The sequence below is a fragment of the Diplotaxodon limnothrissa genome, linkage group LG5 (genome assembly GCF_057381915.1).
Source record: "Diplotaxodon limnothrissa isolate DT_005_m linkage group LG5, D_limnothrissa_male_GT1.1, whole genome shotgun sequence".
Taxonomy (NCBI): domain Eukaryota; kingdom Metazoa; phylum Chordata; class Actinopteri; order Cichliformes; family Cichlidae; genus Diplotaxodon; species Diplotaxodon limnothrissa.
The window spans coordinates 25,295,830-25,319,818 of NC_140600.1; the positions used below are offsets into that span (position 1 = coordinate 25,295,830).

General features: G+C 40.2%; 2 protein-coding genes across 2 annotated transcripts; one reads left to right on the forward strand and one right to left on the reverse strand.

Moving 5' to 3' along the window:
* Positions 1-52: 52 nt before the first annotated feature.
* Positions 53-7,206, reverse strand: abhd14b (abhydrolase domain containing 14B). Its single transcript, XM_085353327.1, has 4 exons — positions 7,080-7,206; positions 6,058-6,272; positions 3,111-3,352; positions 53-1,410 (listed from the first exon to the last, which is right to left on the reverse strand). The coding sequence occupies exons 2-4, from the start codon at positions 6,269-6,271 to the stop codon at positions 1,231-1,233; spliced, it is 636 nt and encodes a 211-aa protein (XP_085209453.1). The 5' UTR covers position 6,272; positions 7,080-7,206; the 3' UTR covers positions 53-1,230.
* Positions 7,207-7,434: 228 nt separating this feature from the next.
* mst1 (macrophage stimulating 1) lies at positions 7,435-23,371 on the forward strand. Its single transcript, XM_085353325.1, has 18 exons — positions 7,435-7,711; positions 8,418-8,562; positions 10,852-10,967; positions 11,048-11,162; positions 11,961-12,097; positions 12,445-12,565; positions 12,705-12,823; positions 14,113-14,287; positions 14,724-14,854; positions 17,783-17,885; positions 18,226-18,362; positions 18,469-18,501; positions 18,585-18,702; positions 18,790-18,867; positions 20,153-20,299; positions 20,407-20,513; positions 20,780-20,919; positions 21,634-23,371. The coding sequence occupies exons 1-18, from the start codon at positions 7,663-7,665 to the stop codon at positions 21,793-21,795; spliced, it is 2,133 nt and encodes a 710-aa protein (XP_085209451.1). The 5' UTR covers positions 7,435-7,662; the 3' UTR covers positions 21,796-23,371.
* The last annotated feature ends 618 nt before the right edge of the window (positions 23,372-23,989 follow it).

Consider the following 23,989-nt stretch of genomic DNA (forward strand, 5'->3'; position numbering starts at 1 on the left):
GATAAACAATTAAATGACAGAAAAGTTCCCGCTTTTCCACAATCTACCCATCTATCTATAGAAACATCAGCTGGGTAATGAACTAAACTGTAATTTTACATGTTTCTCATGTACTTTCACTGGGCTGACCCACTTGAAGTCGAAGCTGTCTGTGGCCCGTGATGTAAAATCAGTTTGACGTTACCTGCTTTAACTCCTCGGTTAAATAGAAAAAACACAGTCTGTTGAGAACCAAGCAAATATATAATAATTATGATGCTTTATTAAAAATATTCACTTCTAACGCTGGGATGAGACGATTAATACAACCCTGGTGTGTATGAGTGCAATGTGTAGGCAGCTAGCATTTGGCAAACGTAACATGGTGCAGAGACATGAAAGTGACCTGCAGCCTGCTATCTTTGAACTTTATTCTGTTTGTGCCATTTAGACACATCACGAACATTTCCATGTTCATAACATGCTCCCTTCTGATTGCTTCATAATTACAGAGTTTCAGTGTGTGAGGCATAAAGTGTCATTCTTTTATTAAAACTTGGGTTCAGTTATATTGAAAAATGGTCTTTGGCGAATTTAAGGCATCGTTCGTGCTGATTTCAGGCAGTTCTGTAATGATTACTGCAAAGTCAGATAAACTGCATTAGGACAGAAACACTGAGACATAAAAGCGACACATGTTTAACACATTTCTATCTTGCTTCGCAGCCTTGACCAGGTGACCGTTGGAAGACTTGCAGTTTTGTGTGCACTCAAACAACCACGGTCATTTTATATGATGTTAGTGAACTGTAGCTTCAGTCACCTAAATTAAACCAAAATTACTCAAACGAAATATTTTACAACAACGAAACAGGAAACAAAGTTTCCAGAGTGGAAATACTGGACGCTGTTCAGTGATGTGGGTGAACCACGTGTCGTAATCCTACACGCCTGGGTTCAGTAGTCGGCTGCAGACTTGAGCTTTGTGTTTAGTGTACAGATTCAAGACTGACATCAGGTTTTCTCATTTAAGAAACAATATTTCTCAAAAAGCTTCAGGCTTCAACCTTTTAAGGAAAAGTTCAACTGCTGTCACCATTAGAAAAGGCCCGATTTGCAGACGTATCAAAACATACAAATCAGGTTAAGCATTGGGAATACGTGAGTTCAATTCTTCACAAGTGATTAATGTGTTTGCCTATGCGTGACCGCATTCTTGGCGATCGCGCTGCTAATGCACAGCAAAGAGCTTCACAGCGTGTTAAGGAAGTCTGTAAGAGCTTTGTGCCAAGTGTCTGGGTCGTCCAGGTAACAGGGGTGGCCTGCTCCCTTCATCACCACCACTTTGTGATTGGCCAGATTGCTCAGGTTACGGAGCGACACCTCCCCGAGTTGATGGTCCTGGTCACCGTAAACGATCAGCGATGGGACCTGGACACAAAAATCACAACAATAATGAAAGAAAAAAAAAGAGCCCTTTGCAGAGTGATTTCCACTGTCCTTTTTCTGGCATTTGAAAATCTGTCTCTCTTTTATTTGTTTTTAAATTCAAACCCATAGCTAAAGGGATTTTGCAGATGTCCTAAATTTCACCTCAAGCTGGAAAAAAAAAAAAAAAAGGAAAGAAGGAAATCAAAACAAGTCCTGTGAAAAGCTAAGACTAAAAGATTTTAGGTGTAACAGATTTATGTGTCTAGTAGTCAATAAGAATTATAAAAGTGAGAAAAACTACAGTCTTAGTTTTTCCAGCCTGAGAAGAGACGTTCAGATCTCTCATCTTATTAAAAAAAAAATACAGCAATATGAACAAACTCTATTACAAGTAAAAGGTTATAAAAAGCATTTATTTTTGTACCAGTTTTTTTTTAACTGGTACAAAACATCGATCAGATTACTTCATCAGAAAACCTGAAGAACTTGTGAATACAACTTAATCGTTTCCCACATATTCACTGCATCATTGCAGAAATACACATGAATGCAGTTACTCCGGCTTAGTTATTTTAGTTGTAACACACTTTGACACTTAATGACAGCATAAATGTTTGTTTTATGCTTTTTTATCATCAGTAAGTTGCATTTATTATTCTATTGTCCATCTTTTGAGTTACTCTGCTGCTCCGATGTCTCTTTGTTTGCTAAGAGATTGCTGAAAGTGGAGATACAAATACAGAGGCCTGTAACAACCTGTCACAAAAGGGACAGAGGAGCAGGTTCTTTGTATCAAGCGCAGAGACCCTTTGGGTTTTTAATGATTTCAGAATCAGAAAGGGTTTTATTGCCAAATGTTGAGCAGGTTTACAACATTAGGAAATTGCTGCGGTACTTAGCGCAAACATACTGTCAGAACCAGATTTGCTCTGCTCCCTGGGTTGACCAGCTTCTTTGTAATTTCTTAAGCAGTTATGATGAGTGTTTTCTAATCTCCATCTTATTTCTAAAATAGCTAAATTTCATTTATCTGATTTTTTTTCTTAAAATCTTTAGGATCTTTCTTGTAAAGTAAAACTTGGTCACTTAACATTCCCCGTTAGCTGTTTAACTGTTATTTATAAAACCAACAGTGTGCCTTTTAAAACACTTAATAAAAGATTAAATATGATATCCAAAAGTATTCTCTGCAAAACATCCTTTAAAACTAAAAACACTCATTATACAGAAAAACTGCTCCTGTTCGTGCCAATCTTCTTGCTGCGTTATAATTGCTGAGACTTTAATGTGTGAGCTGAGTCTTTAGAATATTGTTTGGATTAAAATAAAAAAAGAATGTACAACTTCTGCATTTAAACTGTTTATAAAGGAAAGCAAATTTTGTTAAGGTAAGTGCTTGTTCTAAATAAGTAAATTAGACAAATCGCTTTTCAGGCTAATGTGCCTACAATTGATTTCCCATTAAGACAATTCTGAGCTGGATGAAAGCCAGTGGCATCTGTGCAGGTAAAGTCACTGTCTCTTTTAAAAAGAAGAGTTGGAAAATTGGATGATATTCGCAGCTGCTCAAGTTATCCTTTAAAAAAGGAAATGACAGTGCATATACTATACCAAAAAAGAGAAAAAAAAGAAAACTTTTGCAGGAGAGGAACCTACAAAGGAATATCAAGCAGAGGCATATCCTCACACACAGACTCTACCTTTACGCTCTGGTACTGCTCCGCTGTGAATTTGTCCGTACAGATGGGAGCGACAGGGATGTAGGCTCGCACCAGAGCCTGGTGCTCGAGGAGGAAGGGCAGGGAATACATCCCGCTAAGGGATGGGCTGATCACCACCGCCGGGGTTAGATTCAGCTGCTCACACACCTCTTTGAGGAAACCTGCAGGGGCGGGTGTTCCCACTGCCGCTGGGGCTTTGGCCGATTTAGACTGACCAAGTTCTGTGGAGAGAGGGGAGGCACGAGAAAAGAAGAGGAGGAGAGGAGTAAGGTTTGTTGATGGACACTGACTTATTAACGTAATTACTGTCCCCAAGGCAAACATTTTTCTTTTGGGCCCATGCTGCCTCAGTGATCTATATAAATTGTAGAGTGCCTGCCAGATCATCACTAGAGGCTGTCAAAGCATGAGACAAAAATACCAGATTCTAAAAACAAGCAGAACACGGGCTGTAACAATGACTCATGGAAGCAATTCAGTTCACTTCAAATTTGAGCCCCCATGCACATTTGACTTTCCAAACAAAGCCAAAGTCCTGATGCCAACTGCAAATACATATCCATAAATATAATGCAAAAAGTTAAAGTTTCACCTATGAAAATAGGTAAAACGACAGGACACAGCTAGCTTAAAAAAAGCTCTCATAAAAAGTTTAGAATATAAACAACAATAAGAAAGTTAAGAAACAGAGTTTTTGAGACTTTTTGTTGAAAAACTTACATTTTTAAAATAAAAGTTTTAAGCAATAAATTGCAAACAAAAAATTAAAACAAGTTATAACTCATATATCCCAGCTTATATTTAATTAATATGTTTGTTTTTCATTTTCAGAAGGGTTAGCATAGGGCCACACAATTAGGTATTACTGTCAATTAGTGATGGCCCGCTTGAAGCTGACGCTCCGGAGCGTGTGTCGAAAAAAACAACACACTGGTTCAGAAGCACTGTGTCGAGGCTTGCTTCGTTTGGCAAAAGTCACGTGACCAGTGACGTCCGAAGCTTCATTACGCACGTAACTGCTTCGGTACCTGATTCAAACGGATATAAGGAAGTGAATCATCCACGGGATTCGTGGAGTGTGTTGATGGTGACAGATAGCGACGAGGTGATCATTCCACTGACAGATATGGAGCCAGCGAGGAAGAGAGGACGTTCTGGCGTGTGGGAATATTTTGAGTTGATTTTGCTCAATTCATTTTATCTGCCGAAGTGAAAAACTTGAAATGTCCAAAATCATGTTTTCATAATGTAAATATCATTACAGCATATGACTTTAGGAACACTTCCATGTGAATTAAAGCTAATGAAGACTACAACAATGTATTTGGCACTATACGTACATTACATTGCTACAGTTTAGAAAATCATTTTGTTTATTGTTTTTAGGTGATAGTCTGCAGGACCCAGGAATACCTGCATATCTACCAGCTTGCAGTGTAGTTCCTGCACTCCACAGCCTCTTCTGTTCCATGCAAGTGGATTTTCTCCAGGGCAGGAGAAACTATTTCTAAGAAAAGAAACAGACTCAGCCAGCGCACAGTAACACTAATCCTCTTTTTAAATGTAAATAACAAAAGGGCTACCTTACATAGATCATGTTTTTACTTTGCAAGTTCTTGATTAGGGGTGGGTTTTGATTATCGCTTTTCTGATTACAATCCATGCTAAATTGAATAAAGTGATATTGATTCATTACAATCCTGTGTCGATTTGTAAATTAACGTTATTATGCCTGAAACGCCAGCATCTCAGGTTAAACCTCACAACATGTCGTCAAACACCATGCAGCTAAAACAGTAACTGCGAGCAGGTTTACGGATTCTGCATACAAACGTAAACGCAGAGCGCGGACCCGTCAGAGTCAGATTTTGGTGCGTCGTCGGGTCCGCGCTGTGTTTGCCTCTTTTTTTTTTCGCTGGCTTCTGCAGCTGCAGGTTTCATAACTCTCTGTTTACATCTCTAATTAAGTCTCACATGTGTCAGCTTTCTTTTAATAGATACGAAATTATGGATATATACTGTTAAATGATCAGAATTGTAATATTTCTGACTGAGCCAAAACTTTCCAGATTCCAATCAAATTGAATCGGATCCTGTATCGAATCAAAATGATTCTACAAATCAGTGACGATGCAGCCGTACTCAGCTTCCTAAGCATTTTCCCTTTCCAGTTCACAATCAATCCCACCCCTAGGTCAAAAATATGTATAGGAATTGGCCTAATCTAATATTTTGTATGAACCTGTCCAGCTGTCCAGTGATTAAACGACAAGTAGATGGAGGCAGGACTTCACAGCAGGGGCATACTCCATAATGTGCTGTGCATTATCATATGTATATTATATATATTGCTCACTTATTGTATTTACCAACATCAAGGAGTTATGAGCAAAGAAAGGCCACACCATAGTGCATGTTTAAATAGGGAAAGTTTATTGATCAAAATGTATTACGCAGATACGCATTACATTTTTTTCAGCCCCCCAATCGAGAAAACAAAACCAATTACATGTTCAAAGCAACGGAACGGTGGCCCAATATCTGAGAGAACTCCACTCTTGAGTGAGCAGTGATAATTGAGCAGTCCGTTTTATTTTGCAGATTCAAGCTGCTCTTCAAAATTTTCACCACCAGATGTCACCGGAGAGGACTGTGTTGAAAAGCTTCGAGTAATGAACCGTTTTTCAATACAAGCTTCAGTGCTTCGGAAAGCTTCATTTGGCCATCACTACTGTCAATAGTCCCAATTTAATATTTGCGAGCATTCAAAACAGCGAAGAGCCAAAAGTTTGACCCTGAGACTTTTAGGAGCTCTTTATGTGCCGGTGGCAGCCTGTTGCCTTGCTGCGTTTCATTGGTCATGCTGACTTTTCAGTTAAAAGCTGAGTGACGGAAGGAGATGGTGTTTGTTCCCTGACAAACGCACCTGGCAGGTCGATGGCGACCGCGCGGCAACCCGCTTTGGCCAGCGTCTCCAGAGTGCCGATGCTGAGCCAGTTTTCTGAAGAGAAGCGTATGCCGTGAAGAAGCAGAACCGACACTTTTGCTCCTCCTGTCACAGGTTCGCTTTGTCTGTAAAACAGTGGCGCGTTGCAGCTCTCCACCTGCACTGTACCCTCCGTCATTTTAACAGCTGCCATCCTGAACAACAACAGAAGAAAGAGAAAGCAGTTGTTTCACATGGGTTTCCACACTGTTATACCTCCCATTTGTCCTTCTCTTTAACAATATTAGTTCCTTCAGGTGGAAAACCCAATCATCTTCTATGCCGCCAGTTTCTGTGAAGCTCTTCTCTTGTCTCTTGACAGAATTAAAGATCACTCCAAGAGAGGACCATATTTCTTTGCAGAGAGAGAAAGTCTTGTGGAGATGCTAAAAAATAAAATTCCCAACCATAATGGGTGTACGCCATAAAAATGCAATTATGTAACTTCATTTGCTTTGTTTTCCTTACAAAGTGCAAGCACAGAAAGATAAACTTCATGTAACTTTATGTAACATTTTTCAGCACAATAATGATCCCAAACACACTGTCAGTCTGGTAAAAGCATATCTGATAACACTATCAGTCATGAATTGGTCAGACTTCAACATTATCGAAGCAGTGTGAGATCATCACGATCGAGAGAGAACAGAACAAAAGCCGACATCCAAAGAAAAGCTTTGAATGTCATTCAAGAAGCCTGGAGAACTATTAATAGACTATTTAAAGAAGTTTGTCCACGATCCCCGTGCTTTCAAAGATCAGCGTGGACTTAATCGGATGTTCCACGGACGCATAATCAGCAGACAGAAGTGTGTGCGTAGCTGCGGGTTAAACAAGTCGGATCAAAGTCCAGATTAGATCATTTTTATTTTACATCGAACTCGCCTATCTAGGTGCTTTATGCTCATCATTCAAAACACACGTGGCGACAGAATAACAACCCCCTCCTTCCCTTTTCTTACCCGACTGTGAATCCCCGATGATTAAAGGTGCAAAACAGAGAAAGTCAGACAGGTTCTTGAACCAGCTGCAGCTTAGCTTCAGTTTATCTCCCCCGGAAAACAAGAGAAAGAGAAAAACCTTTGGAAATCGTCCTACTGACGTCTAGCGTTTGTGGCGAGAATTGCGTTCATTGTGGCAGAAAAGAAAATCACAAGTTTTCTTTTTTTTTTTCAGGATATTGAGCGTAATCCTGATGCAAATATTTATATATCTGAGGGGCATGAAGAAGGTTCATGAACAAGGACCAATGTGCCACTCCTCATTAATGATTAATACATGTATTGATCGGCTGTGTTTTGGGGATTAGGGCCACTGTTTGAGCAAAGGCGCGACGCTGGCGTGTGGGTGGTCGTGATTTAGACTTTTTGTGTGGATGTTTAACATCGTGCTGAGCTTCTGGGGGTATTTTTCTGCCTGTCAGGTCGAGCTGTTCGTTGTTTGAAGTTGACCACGGCATCAAAATACAGGAGATTTTAGAGCAGAGATCTCGTTTTGACCCCCATAACGTGATTATAATAGTTTTATTTTCCACCGATTCAAACAATGAAACCGTTTCTGCAGTGCATTCTCCTGACTGTCGGAGTGGTCACTGGTAAGTTTGATTAATTTCTTAGTTATTCTGTCTACTTTCATTATTTTTGGTTGTTTAAATCTATTTGGTTAAAGATGATGAGGCCTGACTGCCCAGATAGCAAGGAGACATTGAACAGATGTTGATTTTCCATCGGAACCATCAGAATCGTCAGGATTGAAATGTCAACACAAAACCAATGTTGAAACAACATTGAAATACTGATGAAACCTGACACTGACATTGAAATAACATTGATTCACTGTTGTTCTGTCATCGTTGATTGTTGATCTATTTATAGTTGACAAGGTGACAACAATCACGTTGAAAAACCATCGAGGGGGAAATTAAAGCTGCACTGATGAGCACTTTCAAAACAAATAAACTATTTTAAAAGACAGCTATTTTCATTTTGACAGCACCACTATTAGTATGTGATGGATTTTATCATTTCATTAGTGTATACTGGCAGTATCTGTGTTAACGGGGGCCTGTTTGAGTTACCAGTAGTGTAACTGTTGCTGTTCAAACCTTTTCTGGATATCTGCTGTCTCAAACTAGCAGCAGAGCGTTGGTCCAAAGGTTATATGTGTCCAGGCTCCTGCCCAAATATTCCATGTGGTGCCACTGCTCTCCAGTTAAAACCAGGACTAAACAGATGCAGATACTGCATGGTCCCCACATCAGTCTGTAAGCATTATGTTTGTGGTTTGTTATACATGAACAGGGTACCGCAGTCCTCTGAATGACTTCCAGCGCTCGGAGGGCCGAGAGCTCGTTCCTACCTCCTGGAACTCTGCTCGAGTGCAGATTTTACCAGGCCTGAACCTTGAGGACTGTGCCACACGCTGCTCACAGACACTGGACTGCAGGTAAACAACACACTTAAACTACTTAAAGATTACAGTTTGCAAAAGGACTTTGCTTATAAATTGGCCAAGAACTTAAAACATATTCTCATAATAGATATGGATGTCATTGTCACTTTGGGAATTTGGAATTGGGCGAAAAACTTTTTTTGATATATTTTGAATTCTCTCTAATTCACACAGGGTCAAAAGTATACACCCCCATTAATAGTTAGTCAATAGAAGGTGCTTCTGATTGAAGTGCAACTTGGCAAATTGCACTTCAATTAGGGGCTTTTTTTGTTTTTTTGCCATCAACAAGCTTCTGGGTGCTGGTTTAGCTCAGTGGGTTAGCAGGCAACCATTTCCCGTATGACCGCAGAGAAGTACACCGAGGTTCGAGTCCCACAGCCCTCTCCTTGCTTTCCTGCCTCTATCCAATAAAGGCTAAAAGGCCAAAAAAATCATCTGTAAAAGAAACAGGCTTCTGGCATAATTCTGGATCAATATTTGACCACTGTTCTTGGCATAAATGCTGGAGTTCATTTAGCTGACTTCTTGGTACGGCCAAGGCTTTTGATTTCCTTAAGGATTATTCAAGTTTTCTGATTAAGCATAGTGCACAAATTTTCAGTAGGGTTAACATCAAGGCTTTGGAAAGTCCATTCCTGAAGCTTAACGGAGCCATTGCCAAACAACTGCACATTCTAAGATCATCAGTTTAAACAATTGCACATAAGTACAAGCTTTTCTGATGTGTCACAATTTTACTAAGGTCCAGAACAATACCTAAACTCTTATCCTTAGATGAAAGGAAATTAATTAGGATGTTCAGAAGCAACCCAGGAACCGCCAAGAACACCTGACTCACCGTTCACAGTTATATCGCCAAGGACTGAAACAGTGTCAACCAAGAAAGAAGCCCCCGTTTCAAAATTGACGCTTTCATGCTGACTGAGATGTGCAGCTTTCCATACAGACGAGCCAAATGCCTTCTCGATTAAAGTTTTATGGTTAGGTGATACAGAAATTTAGCTGTTTGGCTAGTATGACAAAGAGGAGAAGGTGGTGCTAGCATCATCCTCTGGTGCTGTTTTACTGCCAGTACAACTGACACATTGCAAAAAGTGGATGGAATAATGAAAAAGGCAGACTACCACCAAATTCTTCAGCTCAAATTAGCAACTAGATGGTTGAAATTACCAGCAGGACAAACTCACATGAAAAGTTTTGGAAGGATAAAGCAGGCTGACATTAAACTTCTGGAATGTTTTTCCACAACAAAGTCCTGACCTCCTGGACTATAAAAATTTGTGGACTATGCTTAAAAGCCGGATCCATGCCAAGAAACCAACCAACCATTCTGAATGAGCTCTACCAGTTCTACCAAGCAGAGTGGTCAAATATTCAGCCAGAATTGTGCGAGAAACTTGTTGATGGAAACCAAAAGCATCTGGTTGAGGTGCAACTTGCTAAGGGACATTCAACCAAATATTAATGGACTCAGGGCTTTGAGAAAATCTAGAGTCAATTAAAACCTGTGCACCCAATTCTTGTTTTTTAAAGCCATTAAAGATGTATGCTGCACAACCTTTCCACCCTGGAATGAATGTCTAGCCTTGTAGATATTTATTAGTAAAAGGCTAGATGATGTGAGGCTTTCCACCACAGAATGAGTCCTTATTCAGTCTGGACTATCAACATTGTCATTGCAGCTTCTTTCCCCATAGTTTTGCCATCTTAAGACTAGAACAGTAGATAATAATGGCGGGCCATTACTATCTACTGATATTAGGTAATCGCCAGCAACATCGACATTTATAAATGCCAATAAATTTAAAAGAAAGAAGAAGAAATGGGAGAAACACTCTTCAAACACATCATGTTGCTGTTTCATAGTTTCTAAATATGAACTTAACTGTCTGCAACACATGTTTGGAGCACCAGAAACACAACAAACAGTGAATTGTGTCCCTGAAAGAAAAAGAAATCAACCGATATATCAGAATAGTCTTAAATGATTAAATATTGGTATTGATATCAATATTAAAATCTGTATCTTTACCAATCGGGGTCTAGTTAAGACAGCATTTATTTAATAATGCTGACACAGATATATCGGCAATCAGCTGACATGTCATCCCTGCCAGTATATCAGTCGGGCTTTCATTATACTGTCTGTTAAATGTTAAACGTAATATTCTTAAAAATAACTTTAAAATGTTCACCGATTAATTTAAAAACACTTTGCAGACATCAGGTTTATCCTCTGAAAGTAAAGAGCTTTGACGTGAAAATATTTCTCAACATTAGAGCTTTCAACTATGAGACTCGTCCAGTTGTCACCTGTAAACATCTGCCCTGGGTGGGTGATGGCACCAATGCAGAAGTGAAGAGAAACGTGAACTGTGATCTTTATGAGAAGAAGGGTAAGACTCACATCGGTGATATCACAGAGATCAGTGCTTCCCATCGATACTGTAACCACTGATTGCTTTTTTTTATGCAGTCTATGTAAGGAAGTGCATTGTGGGTAAAGGGGAAGACTATCGAGGCAAAGTGTCCACCACAAGAAGCGGACTCACCTGCCAACAGTGGTGGTCCAAATTTCCTCACGATCACAGGTGAGTTACATCTTCACTGTACTGGAAAAAAACATTGTGAAGATAAAGTGCTGCATTTCACTTTCAGTTCAGAGGTGAACAACAGCACAGCTCTATTTATAATTATTTTCCAATTGTGGGAGAGAGATGAAGAGGTGGGAAATTCAAGAAACTTTCCTGAATAACCATGTCTTTCATTTCCCTTAAAGCCAGACTGAAGGCAGAAAGCCAGAGTGCATTACTGCTCGTACCCCTTTCACTGTTGTGGTATCTCTAAATTTCACTGTTTTTAAGCCTTCTTTCCACCAGTGTGGGTGCCTGTTTTCTTCAGAAAAACTGATAAGCAAAATATCATAAGCAGTTTTCAGAGCAAAGTAAGGAGCCAGATCTTTTCTCTGTACCTGACAGCGATTAAATCGTGATGAATATCTGAGTAATAGCCATCAGGTGGCCAGCAGTTCTCTAACTACACCACCGTGAAGGAGGTGTACAGGTGTGCCTGATAAAACTGCAAATGATAGCAGATTTACATGTGATAACCAAAACAAATTTATGTCAGATATGTGTGCTCTTCAGCTTGTAAAAATCCATTAATACATCTGTAAGTGTTTAAGATTGAACCCAGTCACTTTCTGTCATAGTTGTCTGAATCCATCCCTCGGGCTTAAGAACAGCTGCAGCGTCTATATTATTCATCCACACTAGAAGTTGACACTCCCAGATTTCGGAGTTGTCACTTCAACTGCATTGTTTGTTTTATTTTAAACGACCAGTTGTACCAAAGTGTTTGACTAACTGAAAATTATTTTTTTTTCTCAGGTGGACTCCTACAGCTACCAATGGTCTGGAGCTGAACTACTGCAGGAATCCGGATGGGGATCGGATCGGTCCGTGGTGCTACACCACCGACCCGGAGCGACGCTATGAAAGCTGCAACATTCCCCAATGCAAAGATGGTACATCCCATAAATTACCACACATCATCCTGCTTATCTAAACTGCAAATGTGAGATTTGTAAAGCTTTACGTAAGCTTTATTTCCTCCAAATGTCTCGTAATTAGCACTTTAATTTGGTGGAACTGGAAAACTTGTTACTCGTTTTTTGGCTTACCTGCTGATAGCAGTGCACTTACAATAGTTACTGTTTCAAGTTGCCTCATGAATAGCTTCAAGTTTCATTCTTTAAATGTGCTTTAAGAAAATTATTCAGCAATTATAGAAGCTGTTAAAAAGTGCTGTTAAAAAATGTGTGTTTCTCTTTACTTCAAGCAGCTTTCACTTTGTGAGTCATTCTGCTTGCAGAGGTGTGCATCACATGTAATGGAGAGGACTACAGGGGCCAGGTTGACCACACTGTGAATGGCAGAGAGTGTCAGAGATGGGACCAGCAGTACCCTCACCAACACATCTACCAACCTGAAAAGTATGCAATCATTACTACTGTTTTGTTTGCACCTGAGTTAGCATTGTACAACATATTTTGCTGTTGCACCTGAACTATTTAAGTCGTTTCTTTTTTCCATTTCCAGGTGATTAAAAACCTGCCTATGTGTATTTTTCAGGTACCCTGATAAGAGTTTAGATGACAACTACTGCCGTAACCCTGATGCCTCTCCGGTGCCTTGGTGTTACACCACTGACCCTGAGGTGGAAAGGGAAAACTGTGACATCAGCCGATGTAGTAAGAGCTTGCATTTATTGGACCTTTACTGGACCAACTCCTATAGTAGAGTCTTTACTTTTACTTTTTCAGAGAGAGGAAAAAGGAAAGGCAAAAAATCTCCATCCTTTCTTTCTTCTCCAAAATTCAGTATCTTTTGGAAATGTTTATAGGCAAAATTGCTGGCTTATATAGCGAGTAAGATAATTACTAGATGTTACTGTAATGTTTTCTCTCACTGTATAAATTTACTGTGGGTCCCTCAGGCAAGAAAGAGGAAGCCAAATTGATTCCTGTAGTACTCTGAGACGGTGGGATTAGAGAGTCTCATTAAGTTGCTGTAATTAAATCTAGAAAAATCACCTTTTCTGTGTTTGTACAAATTGCGTTCAGAAATGTGACATTTCAGGGCAGACGATGATTCTCTTTAAACGAATCAATTTAAAAAAGTGTTTTTTCATTGATTTAAGGCTGTATAACAGGCTGTGTTTGCCAGATATAGTGGCTTCAGTTGTAGTAGCCAACCCCCCCCCCCCCCCCCCCCCCCCCCGCCTTTTTTTTCTATGCCTTTTTGTACTGCTTTTAATTCCAGTGTATTTTTGTAGGTCTTTGTAACTCTTGCCTATGAAAGGCACTTTAAAATGTTGCTTACTTTTAACAATAGCTAAGAGTTTTATTGGGTTTTTTTGTTTGTTTGTTTGTTTGTTTTTTAAATTACATTCATGACATACAGGCCCATACTTTAAAAAATAATTGTAATTCTAAAGCAGGTAGATGATGGCCACGTGTGTTTTTTTTATACACTCAAGGACTAAGAGAGAACGTGAACAACCAGCAAAACAAATCAAATAAACAGGGCATTAGTGTTCTCCCAAAAATTTCAACAGAAGTTGTGTAACCTGGGGATTTCCAATGAGAATCATTGACACAAGAGAAGATCACGATAAAACAGTGCCATCCTGTGGTGTGATTAGTATTATGTAACATGTTATTATCCTTCACACGTGGAAACCACGGCTTTTTCCTGAGCTTCTTGTGTTTTCACCGTCACTTTCACATCTTAATTTTCTCATGATTTTTATCCTGTTTCGTTAGGTAATTATTCTCCTCTTTTATATCTGTGTTTATTTGATCCTCCGCGTAGTTTCTCTCTGCCGCTGTAAATCAGCATCATTTGGTCCTTAAAGGTGATTCATTAAAAAATGAGGTCACGTTGTTCTTTTATCTCATGAGACTATTCCAACAAACTTTCGTTTTCTCCTGCATTTTGTTGATGTTTATGTCATCTTTAACCTGTTCCTTCTCTCCAGCTGAAGTTCACGTAGAGAAGCGCCAGCGCTCCAGCTTCACCACCAAGTGTTTCCGTGGGCGCGGGGAGGATTACCGCGGGAGAGTCAACGAGACCACGTCAGGCATCCCCTGCCAGCGGTGGGATGCCCAGCAACCCCATGAGCACCCCTTCTACCCAAACATATATGAGTGCAAGTAAGCGTTGATCGCTGTTAAGGTTAACCTTTTCATTTAGTCTTTTTTTTTTTTGTCACAACTTGTTAGTTTGATAGTGCTCTCGCTGCATTGCACATGAATATTAATGTCAAAACGTCATTGCAGTGAGATTTCTTGCATCTTATTTCTCTGCTGACAGTTGGCAGTAGATGATGGATAGTCAGTAATTCTCCATTAAAAGCAGATCGCTCTCAGAGTGGCAGCATGCATGTGAAATGAATATTAAACTTCTTTGTGATGCTGTGATCGCTCATCATGCCAGAAGTGATTAGCAGCATTTCATTCACTCAAGGGTGGGGGGACAAGAACTTAGTTATTTCAGCGTGATCTCTGTGTCGCTACACTAACCCGGCACAGTGTCAGTGACCAATAATTTAATGCATCAATGATGAGCTGAATCTTACATTTCATCCAGGGGTTTGGAGGAGAACTACTGTCGTAACCCAGATGGGTCGGAGGCTCCCTGGTGCTTCACATCTGTCCCAGCGATGAGGACTGCTCTCTGCTTGCAAATTAAACGCTGTGCAGACGACATAGAAGCTGAGGGTATTAGCCTTCTTCTCCATTTTAATATGAATCCAGCGAACAGGCTCCTGTTGGCATTAATGAATAAAGATGACCTTACGATGCATCGACTGTATGAATATTCATATGAGGACGTGCAGGGCTGTAATATCAATGTGATGAAGACCCCTCCAGCGAGAGCCCCAAATCCCTGGAATATCTGACGAGTCGCCAGAAATTGTTTCTTTTTTTCTTTTTCTCTGTTTGAACATTTAACTATAGATGAGGACAGAATTATTAGCCCTCCTATGCAAATATACTTAAAAAAAAAAAAAAAAACAGCAAAGAGACAATTTTGGATGCTTACATTATTTTACTCTGAAACAAAACAACGAAATTATTTCTCAAAAAGCCAAAACTACTAGGGGCAGGATTATTATTCACTTTGGTCTTCAGTTCTCTCTCCACAGACCTTCAGTGGGATTAAAGTCAGGACTTTGTGCAGGCCACTCAGTGAAGTTCACTTTGGTCTTCTCGAAAAACGACGTTTGTTTTAAGTTGTTGTCATCTTGGAAGACAAAGCGAAGTCTTCACCAGAAGTGACATTATTACTTGATCTGCCACACGGGGTCCATTCCTGTGCAGGCTTCTAGTAATTGTCTTCTTTTAAACAACAATTCCTAACTTGGCTAAGTCATTTACTAGTATCTTGGTAGTTGTTCTTACAGTGGGGCAGAAAAGTATTTAGTCAGCCACCGATTGTGCAAGTTCCCCCACTTAAAATGATGACAGAGGTCAGTAATTTGCACCAGAGGTACACTTCAACTGTGAGAGACAGAATGTGAAAAAAAAATCCATGAATTCACATGGTAGGATTTGTAAAGAATTTATTCGTAAATCAGGGTGGAAAATAAGTATTTGGTCACCTCAAACAAGGAAAATCTCTGGCTCTCACAGACCTGTAACGTCTTCTGTAAGACGCTTTTCTGTCCCCCACTCGTTACCTGTATGAATGGCACCTGTTTGAACTCATCATCTGTATAAAAGACACCTGTCCACAGCCTCAAACAGTCAGACTCCAAACTCCGCCATGGCCAAGACCAAAGAGCTTTCGAAGGACACCAGGAAAAGTATTGTAGACCTGCACCAGACTGGGAAGAGTGAATCTACAATAGGCAAGCAGCTTGGTGTGAAAAAATCAACTGTGGGAGCAATCATCAGAAAATGGAAGACATACAAGACCACTGATAATCTCCCTCAATCTGGGGCTCCACGCAAGATCTCATCCCGTGGGGTCAAAATGATCATGAGAACGGTGAGCAAAGATCCCAGAACCACACGGGGGGACCTGGTGAATGACCTGCAGAGAGCTGGGACCAAAGTAACAAAGGTCACCATCAGTAACACACTACAACAGCAGGGAATCAAATCCCGCAGTGCCAGACGTGTTCCGCTGCTGAAGCCAGTGCATGTCCAGGCCTGTCTGAAGTTTTCCAGAGAGCACATGGATGATACAGCAGAGGATTGGGAGAATGTCATGTGGTCAGATGAAACCAAAGTAGAACTTTTTGGTATAAACTCAACTCGTCGTGTTTGGAGGAAGAAGAATACTGAGTTGCATCCCAAGAACACCATACCTACTGTGAAGCATGGGGGTGGAAACATCATGCTATGGGGCTGTTTTTCTGCCAAGGGGACAGGACGACTGATCCATGTTAAGGACAGAATGAATGGGACCATGTATCGTGAGATTTTGAGCCAAAACCTCCTTCCATCAGTGAGAACTTTGAAGATGAAACGAGGCTGGGTCTTCCAACATGACAATGATCCAAAACACACCGCCCGGGCAACAAAGGAGTGGCTCCGTAAGAAGCATTTGAAAGTCCTGGAGTGGCCTAGCCAGTCTCCAGACCTCAACCCCATAGAAAATCTGTGGCGGGAGTTGAAAGTCCGTGTTGCTCGGCGACAGCCCCAAAACATCACTGCTCTCGAGAAGATCTGCATGGAGGAATGGGCCAAAATACCAGCTACTGTGTGTGCAAACCTGGTAAAGACCTATAGTAAACGTTTGACCTCTGTTATTGCCAACAACGGTTATGTTACAAAGTATTGAGTTGTATTTTTGTTATTGACCAAATACTTATTTTCCACCCTGATTTACGAATAAATTCTTTACAAATCCTACCATGTGGATTCATGGATTTTTTTTTTCACATTCTGTCTCTCACAGTTGAAGTGTACCTCTGGTGCAAATTACTGACCTCTGTCATCATTTTAAGTGGGGGAACTTGCACAATCGGTGGCTGACTAAATACTTTTTTGCCCCACTGTAAATCTTTAGAGACATCTCTCACGAGTCTTTAAAATCTTTTCTCCCTCTGCCAGGCTTGTTCTGTGCGGCTCTTTGAATTTCCTGATGATACTTCTCACTCTAATTCTCGACACTTAGAAAGACTGTGAATCCATTTTGTTTTAACTTTGATTTTGGCACAATGCTTTCTCAAGTGGCAGCTCACTTATGGGTAAATTGGAAGAGGTTTACCTCAGGTTTAACTTTATAAAGCTCAAAGCTTGTAATATAAAAGTTAAATCACACCATTGCACAGCAGCGGTTTGTGCTATGGCTCAACAAAAAGGTCAGTTTTCAGGGGCTCATAATATGTCATTCATTTTTTTCCCTTTAATAATTTAATTACCGTGTGCTAAAAGAAATGATTTATGCATTGTAAATAAAACTACCATGTTGAAAAATTCTTTCTCTGTTAAACAATTAAATAATTTCTCTGCATACCATTATTATAAGGCAGAAATAAGAAACTTTGTAATGCCCAGACTTCACCTCAAATGTAGCTTTGATTCTAAATGAAGACAAAGTGCAGTGTTGTTCTGTCCCATTATGCTCATTTGACAGTCTGCCATACTTAGTAATGGCCGTTGCAATGATGATGAAGTCTTTCGTCTTCTTTCCAGACTGTTACCATGAAAACGGAAGAAACTACAGAGGCACTGTGCGTAAAACTCGTAAGGGCATAACCTGCCAGAAATGGAACGTTAACACGCCTCACAGGACAAAGTAAGATAAACATTTAAGCTATTAAACAGCAGAGGATTTATTTTATGCACATGTATGACTATGACCACTAATTGGCTTTATATTGAAAGTGTATCTGCACTTCATACTAACATCGAGTGGATTTTGTTTTCTGTTCGAACCGATGAATACATTAGAAAATGTACTATTAAAAAATAGGCTCTATACTTTATATTTTATTAAGGTGGTCTGTAACATAATAGCTGGTAAAAGTGTCTTGAGCAAGAAAAAAAGAATAATATTGTTACAAACAGAAGGACTGTCGTGTTTTCAGCATTTTTAGCATGCCTATATATTTTAAGAGATCTGTGTGATCTTCCAGGATAAACCCAAGAACGCATCCAGATGCCAATCTGACAGAAAACTATTGTCGCAACCCAGATGGTGACCATCACGGACCCTGGTGCTACACCACAGACCACAAAACAGAGTTTGACTACTGTGCCATCAAACAGTGCGGTACAGATCTTTTCTACCTGTCTCTTGTAGCACTTTATTGGGCTGTGTGGTGATGGTTCATCCAGAGTTTGAGTTTAACATTCAGTCTGTTGGTGTTTTTACACAGCTGGGGAGAAAGTGTCTATCACTGAACCAGTAGGTTAGTTGAGCAGGCTTTCTAATATATTTCAAACATCTGCAAAATATGTTTTACAGTATTGAGTCACCTTTTTGTGATCACAGAAAACGTGGAGTTTAGTGAGTGTGGAAAGAGAGAAGACCGGGCCCATACGAGTCCCATAATGCGTATAGTGAATGGGATTCCTGGGAACTCACCTTGGACGGTGAGCCTGAGAGACAGGTGAGTCTGACAGCTGATGGTGTTTAACAGTTATAGTAAAAGGCTTTCTGCTATGTTGGATGTAACCTCTGACCTGTGTGTGTGCAGAAAAGGAAACCACTTCTGTGGAGGATCCCTGGTTAATGCTAGATGGGTGATCAGCACCAAACAGTGTTTCTCCTCCTGGTAAGTCTGGTTCTTTTAAAAGTGCTCTCTGATTTCACACATCTAAAGTTTTTGGCATTTTTGCAAATGTTTATTCTTAATAAGCGTTAGATGAGAAAACTGATTCCAGTTGTATGTCCAGTCACAAATAAAAACAACTCCACGTTAGCATTTCAGCGTGCAGCTTGTCTGTACTGGTTTAAACCAGATGCAGAGGTTTTCTTACTTGTGTAAAATACCACAGAGAGAACAACAATGGCAAAAGACCAGAGATTATTTTGGTGTTTGTGTGTTTAAAGTAGCACGAGAGCATGAAGAAGACTGGGATCATTGCAAAACATTCATGCAAAGATATTAGAGCAGTAAAGAGAGGCAGCGTTCACCTGTTCAACTGCTCTTGACACAAATATTCAATCAGCCAATTGCATGGCAGTAATTTAATACATTTACACATGGACAAGGTCCAGATGACGTCGTTGATAGAAAGACAACGGTAACTCAAATAATCACTTGTTACAACAACCAAGGTATGCAGCAGACACACAGCAGCCTGTCGACAGCAGACCACACCGGGTGCCACTCCTGTGAGCTAAGAACAGGAAACTGAGGCTACAATTGATACGGGCTCCCCCTAACCGGACAACAGAAGATTGGAAAAATGTTGCCTGGTCTGCTGAGTCTCAATTTCTGCAGTGACACTCAGATAGTAGGGTCAGAATTTGGAGTAAACAACATGAAAGCTTGAATCCATCCTGCTTTGTATCAACGGTTCAGGCTGGTAGTGGTATGTAATGGCACACTCTGGGCCTCTTAATACCAACTGAACATTATTTACGCACCACAGCTTACCCGAATGTTGTTGCTGACGATGTCCATCTTCTGATCAAACTGGTTTCTTGAACATGACTGTGAGTTCAGACTACTCGAATGCCCTCCACAGTCGCCAGAACTTAATCCAATAGAATCTGAATGTGGTGAAGGCAGAACGGGTCCTAACACAGTTTTAGGAACCTAATTACTACCTAATAAAGTGGTTGGTGAGTGCATGTAAAAGTGTGAAATTTAAATTAAATCTCTAATAGGTCTGACTTACTGTTAGACTTTGGATATTTCTAAGACATGTCTAAATTTCTCAGTTTCTCAGTTTACAAAGCTTCAGATTTACCATCCAGATATGATAGAGAGAAAAAGCCGTTCATTTAAATCTCATCAGGAAAGTAAATAAGTAAATAATTTCCAAACTTTCAAAACTCAAAAATGCTTTAATATATATTGATAGTGCTTAATCATCTGAATGTGTGCATAGCTACGTTGACCTGCCTGGATATTCAGCCAAGATGGGAACTCTGTTTCGTGATCCTCAAGAAGGAGAACCCGGTGTGCAAACCATCCCTCTCACTAAGATTGTTTGCGGACCTTCTGAGTCTCAACTGGTCATGCTACAACTGGAATAGTGTGTACTGTCAAGTCCCACCAGCACACACACACACATGCATGCATATGTACACAGACATATACCTAAAAGTCCTCCTGACTCTTTTTCCTCCTCCCTTTCTGTAGCCCGGCCGAGTTTAATGCGCGTGTCTCTCAGATTTGCCTCCCTCCTGAGCGCTACATTGTAAGCGAGGGGACGAGGTGTGAAATTGCAGGATGGGGCGAGACAAGAGGCAAGTATAATCCTTCGGAAGTGCCGACTTCATGCAGTACCCTTCTACTTCGAATAATTAATAAAAGGTGTCTTCCTTAGAACGAGCATCTTGTTTCTGCCCTTGAAGTAATGTTTCTTCTAAATGAGGGCTATCCAGGCTACTGAGCAACAGATGGCACTGCTATTTTCAAAATCTTTCAACAGCTGTCCAACTTCCTTTTCGTTTCACTGTGCCTCTAAATACATTAGCTGCTAACTAATTCCTTCTTCTTAATCTTTTTCAAGGGACTGGTAATGAGGCTGTCCTCAATGTGGCCCACATGTCTGTTATTAGTAACAAGGAGTGCAACAAATACTTCAGAGGTCGTGTTCGTGAAAATGAGATGTGCACAAACGCCTTCCAAGCTGGAGTAGGCGCGTGCGAGGTACGTATCTGCGTAAAAGTGGTGGACCATTTCAAAACTTTGCCGCTGTGATGTTACAGGAGAAATGCAAGGTCCCCTGCTTGAAGTGGTTTCTTAACCAAGTCATAACAGAAACACAGCACTGACCATCTTTGGTATTAATAGCTGTAAAAATTAATAGAATAGTTTGATGTTTAAAAATGGGAAAGTACGTGCTTAAACTGTGAGTTTAAGAGACACTGTTTAAATGTTCTCTTAAGCTGTGAGTTTATAAGGTCCTGGTAGGTGGATTTCATTACCTTTGGGCAGAGCCGATCCAGCTGGTACCACCAGCTGTTTCCGCCGCTGTTTGTGTTAAGCTAAACTAACCAACTGCTTGTCTAGCTTTGTGTTAAAAGTGCAGATACTTGAAACCCCCTGCAAGAAAGTGAACACAAGTATCTTCCCAAAGTGTCAAACTATGTTCCTTAAGTGCCACAAAATAACGGCGTAACGTGTTAGGACTTAACGCTTCAAATACTGATGGTTGGGAAAACTGTTTGATAATGAAAGTTACTTTAAGCAAAGCGCATACAGTTATTTATATGTTCCTATAAATCAAACACAGTCACCAGTTGGATAATGGAAGTGAACTGGACAAGATGTGACTGCAAGATGTTTCTAACTTCAGCAGTGACAGTCAGTCATAACAGAGACAAATAATGACCCCGGAGTGTTGTTCCTGTGTGTCTGCAGCGAGACTATGGCGGACCTCTGGCGTGTCAGAACACGGACTGTTGGGTACTCGAGGGGGTGATCATCCCCATGAGGCGCTGTGGACACCCGGGGCAGCCCAACATCTTTATCCGCGTGTCTATGTACGTGGACTGGATAAAGAAAGTCATGGAGATGGCTTAGAAAGAGAGAGTGCCGTTAAACACAGAACTGATTATTCTGAGTGTTATCAAAACTTGCGAGACCTTTTCATGCGCTGAACATGTACACGTTTCCTCTTCTCAGATGCCTCTTTGTCTATAAAATCTATCCCTAACACAAATCCAGATTTATAATTAGAATGTGTTATATGACTTGTATTACTATTACATTACTATATTATGAAAAAAATGTTTTGTAGTAATGCATCTTTCGGGATTTCTTCTGTTATGTCTGCATTACATCTGCATGATTTAATGAATCCTTTCAGTCGCAATAACTAACATTAGGTGGATCAGAATCCATTTTTTTTCGTTTTTTTTTTTTTTTGTTGCTGCTGGCAGCCAGAAACCAACAGATATGCCAAAATGATAAGAACTCAATAATCACGCACGCTGACATGCAAAATAAAAAGCCATGCGGAAAAGGTTCATCATAAAAATGTGAGCTGCTTTTCAGTTTTACTTCGATGAGATTTTTCATTTTTATTACCACTACTTTTCCAGTCTTTATTCGCCTTTACCCTGATAAATGTTTATCTGCTCACAACTACTTTTTCTTTCTTTTTTTTTAAAACCTTTTTTTGTAATGTTTATGCATCGCAAACAGGCATTAAAGGGCTTCTAATTTTGCCCGTTTTTGCACCAACTTCTAAAAAGATTTAAAAGCTTTCAAATGAATCAAATCAAATATAGCCCCCGAAGAGTCAGAGGAAAATATCGCCCCTAATTAACTTCCAGTTAGAGCAGGGGTGCAGAGGTTTACGGCACAGTTTCGGAGTTCCTAACATCCCCTGGAAATGCACCCTTTATTGCAAAACTGTACGCCTCCCCTGCTCTCCCTGGCAATGAATGGAACTCCGAAATACCTTCTTTGCCCCCAGCCTCTAAAGAAATCCCTCCTCTGCCTGTCTTTTGATGCCTGCCCCCACCTCTAAAGACATGCCTTTGTGCCTTATGCAGAACTGTATGCGCTGCACATTCTTTCTAGTTCTATAGGAGGATTTTTGTAACGCGGTCCTGATGAGCCCACGGAATTCAGCTTAAATAAACCTCAAGATCAGAGTCCAACCGAATCTCAGACACACCACACGCCGCGGAAGGCCAGTGAACTCTCTCATACATTGACACACACACACGCATAAGTTCTCTCTCGCGACCCCCCCCCTCCTCCCCACCACCACCACTACCACCTCCTCCCCCTACCTCTACCTTCTCCCCCATTCTATCTTTCTGTGTCTTTCTCAGTAAAACGTAAACTTTTTTTTTTTTATCTCAGATAATCCCAAGATTTATGTTTATATTTGTTTGCAGAAATAGAACCCGATAAGAGAAAAGCTTAGACCGCGTTCCTGTCTAACTGATGATGGCCAGTTATGCTCCTGTTCTATAGAGTGTTTGGAAACAGCAGACTGGCGGTTGTGATTTCAGAGTCATCCTGTTCACGTTCATTTAGTAATATTTATAGTAGATGACTAATGAAAATTTGTATATGACTACCAGTTCTAAGTAACTGTTGACAAAAGCTGCTGGGAAACCCGACTGAAATCTGTAATAAATGCTGCCATAAAAAAACATGCAGATGTTTTCTTCTTTATTTTGCTTTTGTGCATTTTATGGTAATAACCTGAGACATATAGGCTACGTTTGGTTGAATTATTATTATTTATTTTTATCTGGTTTTGCAAGATGTTCAGTTTAAGAATGTATTAATTACATGATGAAAGTGACACTGCAAATCACCCAAACTAATCTCCGTGCTTCATCTTTTTTAACTTAAAGCTTTATATTTTGGTCGTACGCCAACGTGTTCACCTGACATGACTCCGTGAGCGGTCCAGTGGCAGCAGCAGCTGCCCCTGGAATGTGTATTCTCTGCGGTGGTTCAAACATTTCCATCCAATTTTTTATCAGTTTGTGTAAATGCAAAAAGTTACATCTTGAAAATATATTATTTTTAGGGTTTTTTTTCCAGCTGCACACAGGCAGCATGTAAAGCAGAAATCCACACAGAAAGGGACCTTTTAATCTAAAAATGCTCCATGTTGACTTATTATTATTTCATTATTATTATTTGAAAATAAACAGTTGTATAATTTTTTTAATAACTGGGCTACACTTGTTAAAAGTACTTGAATACAAAATCCAAAGATTGCATCTAATCGCAACTTTTTGCGTGC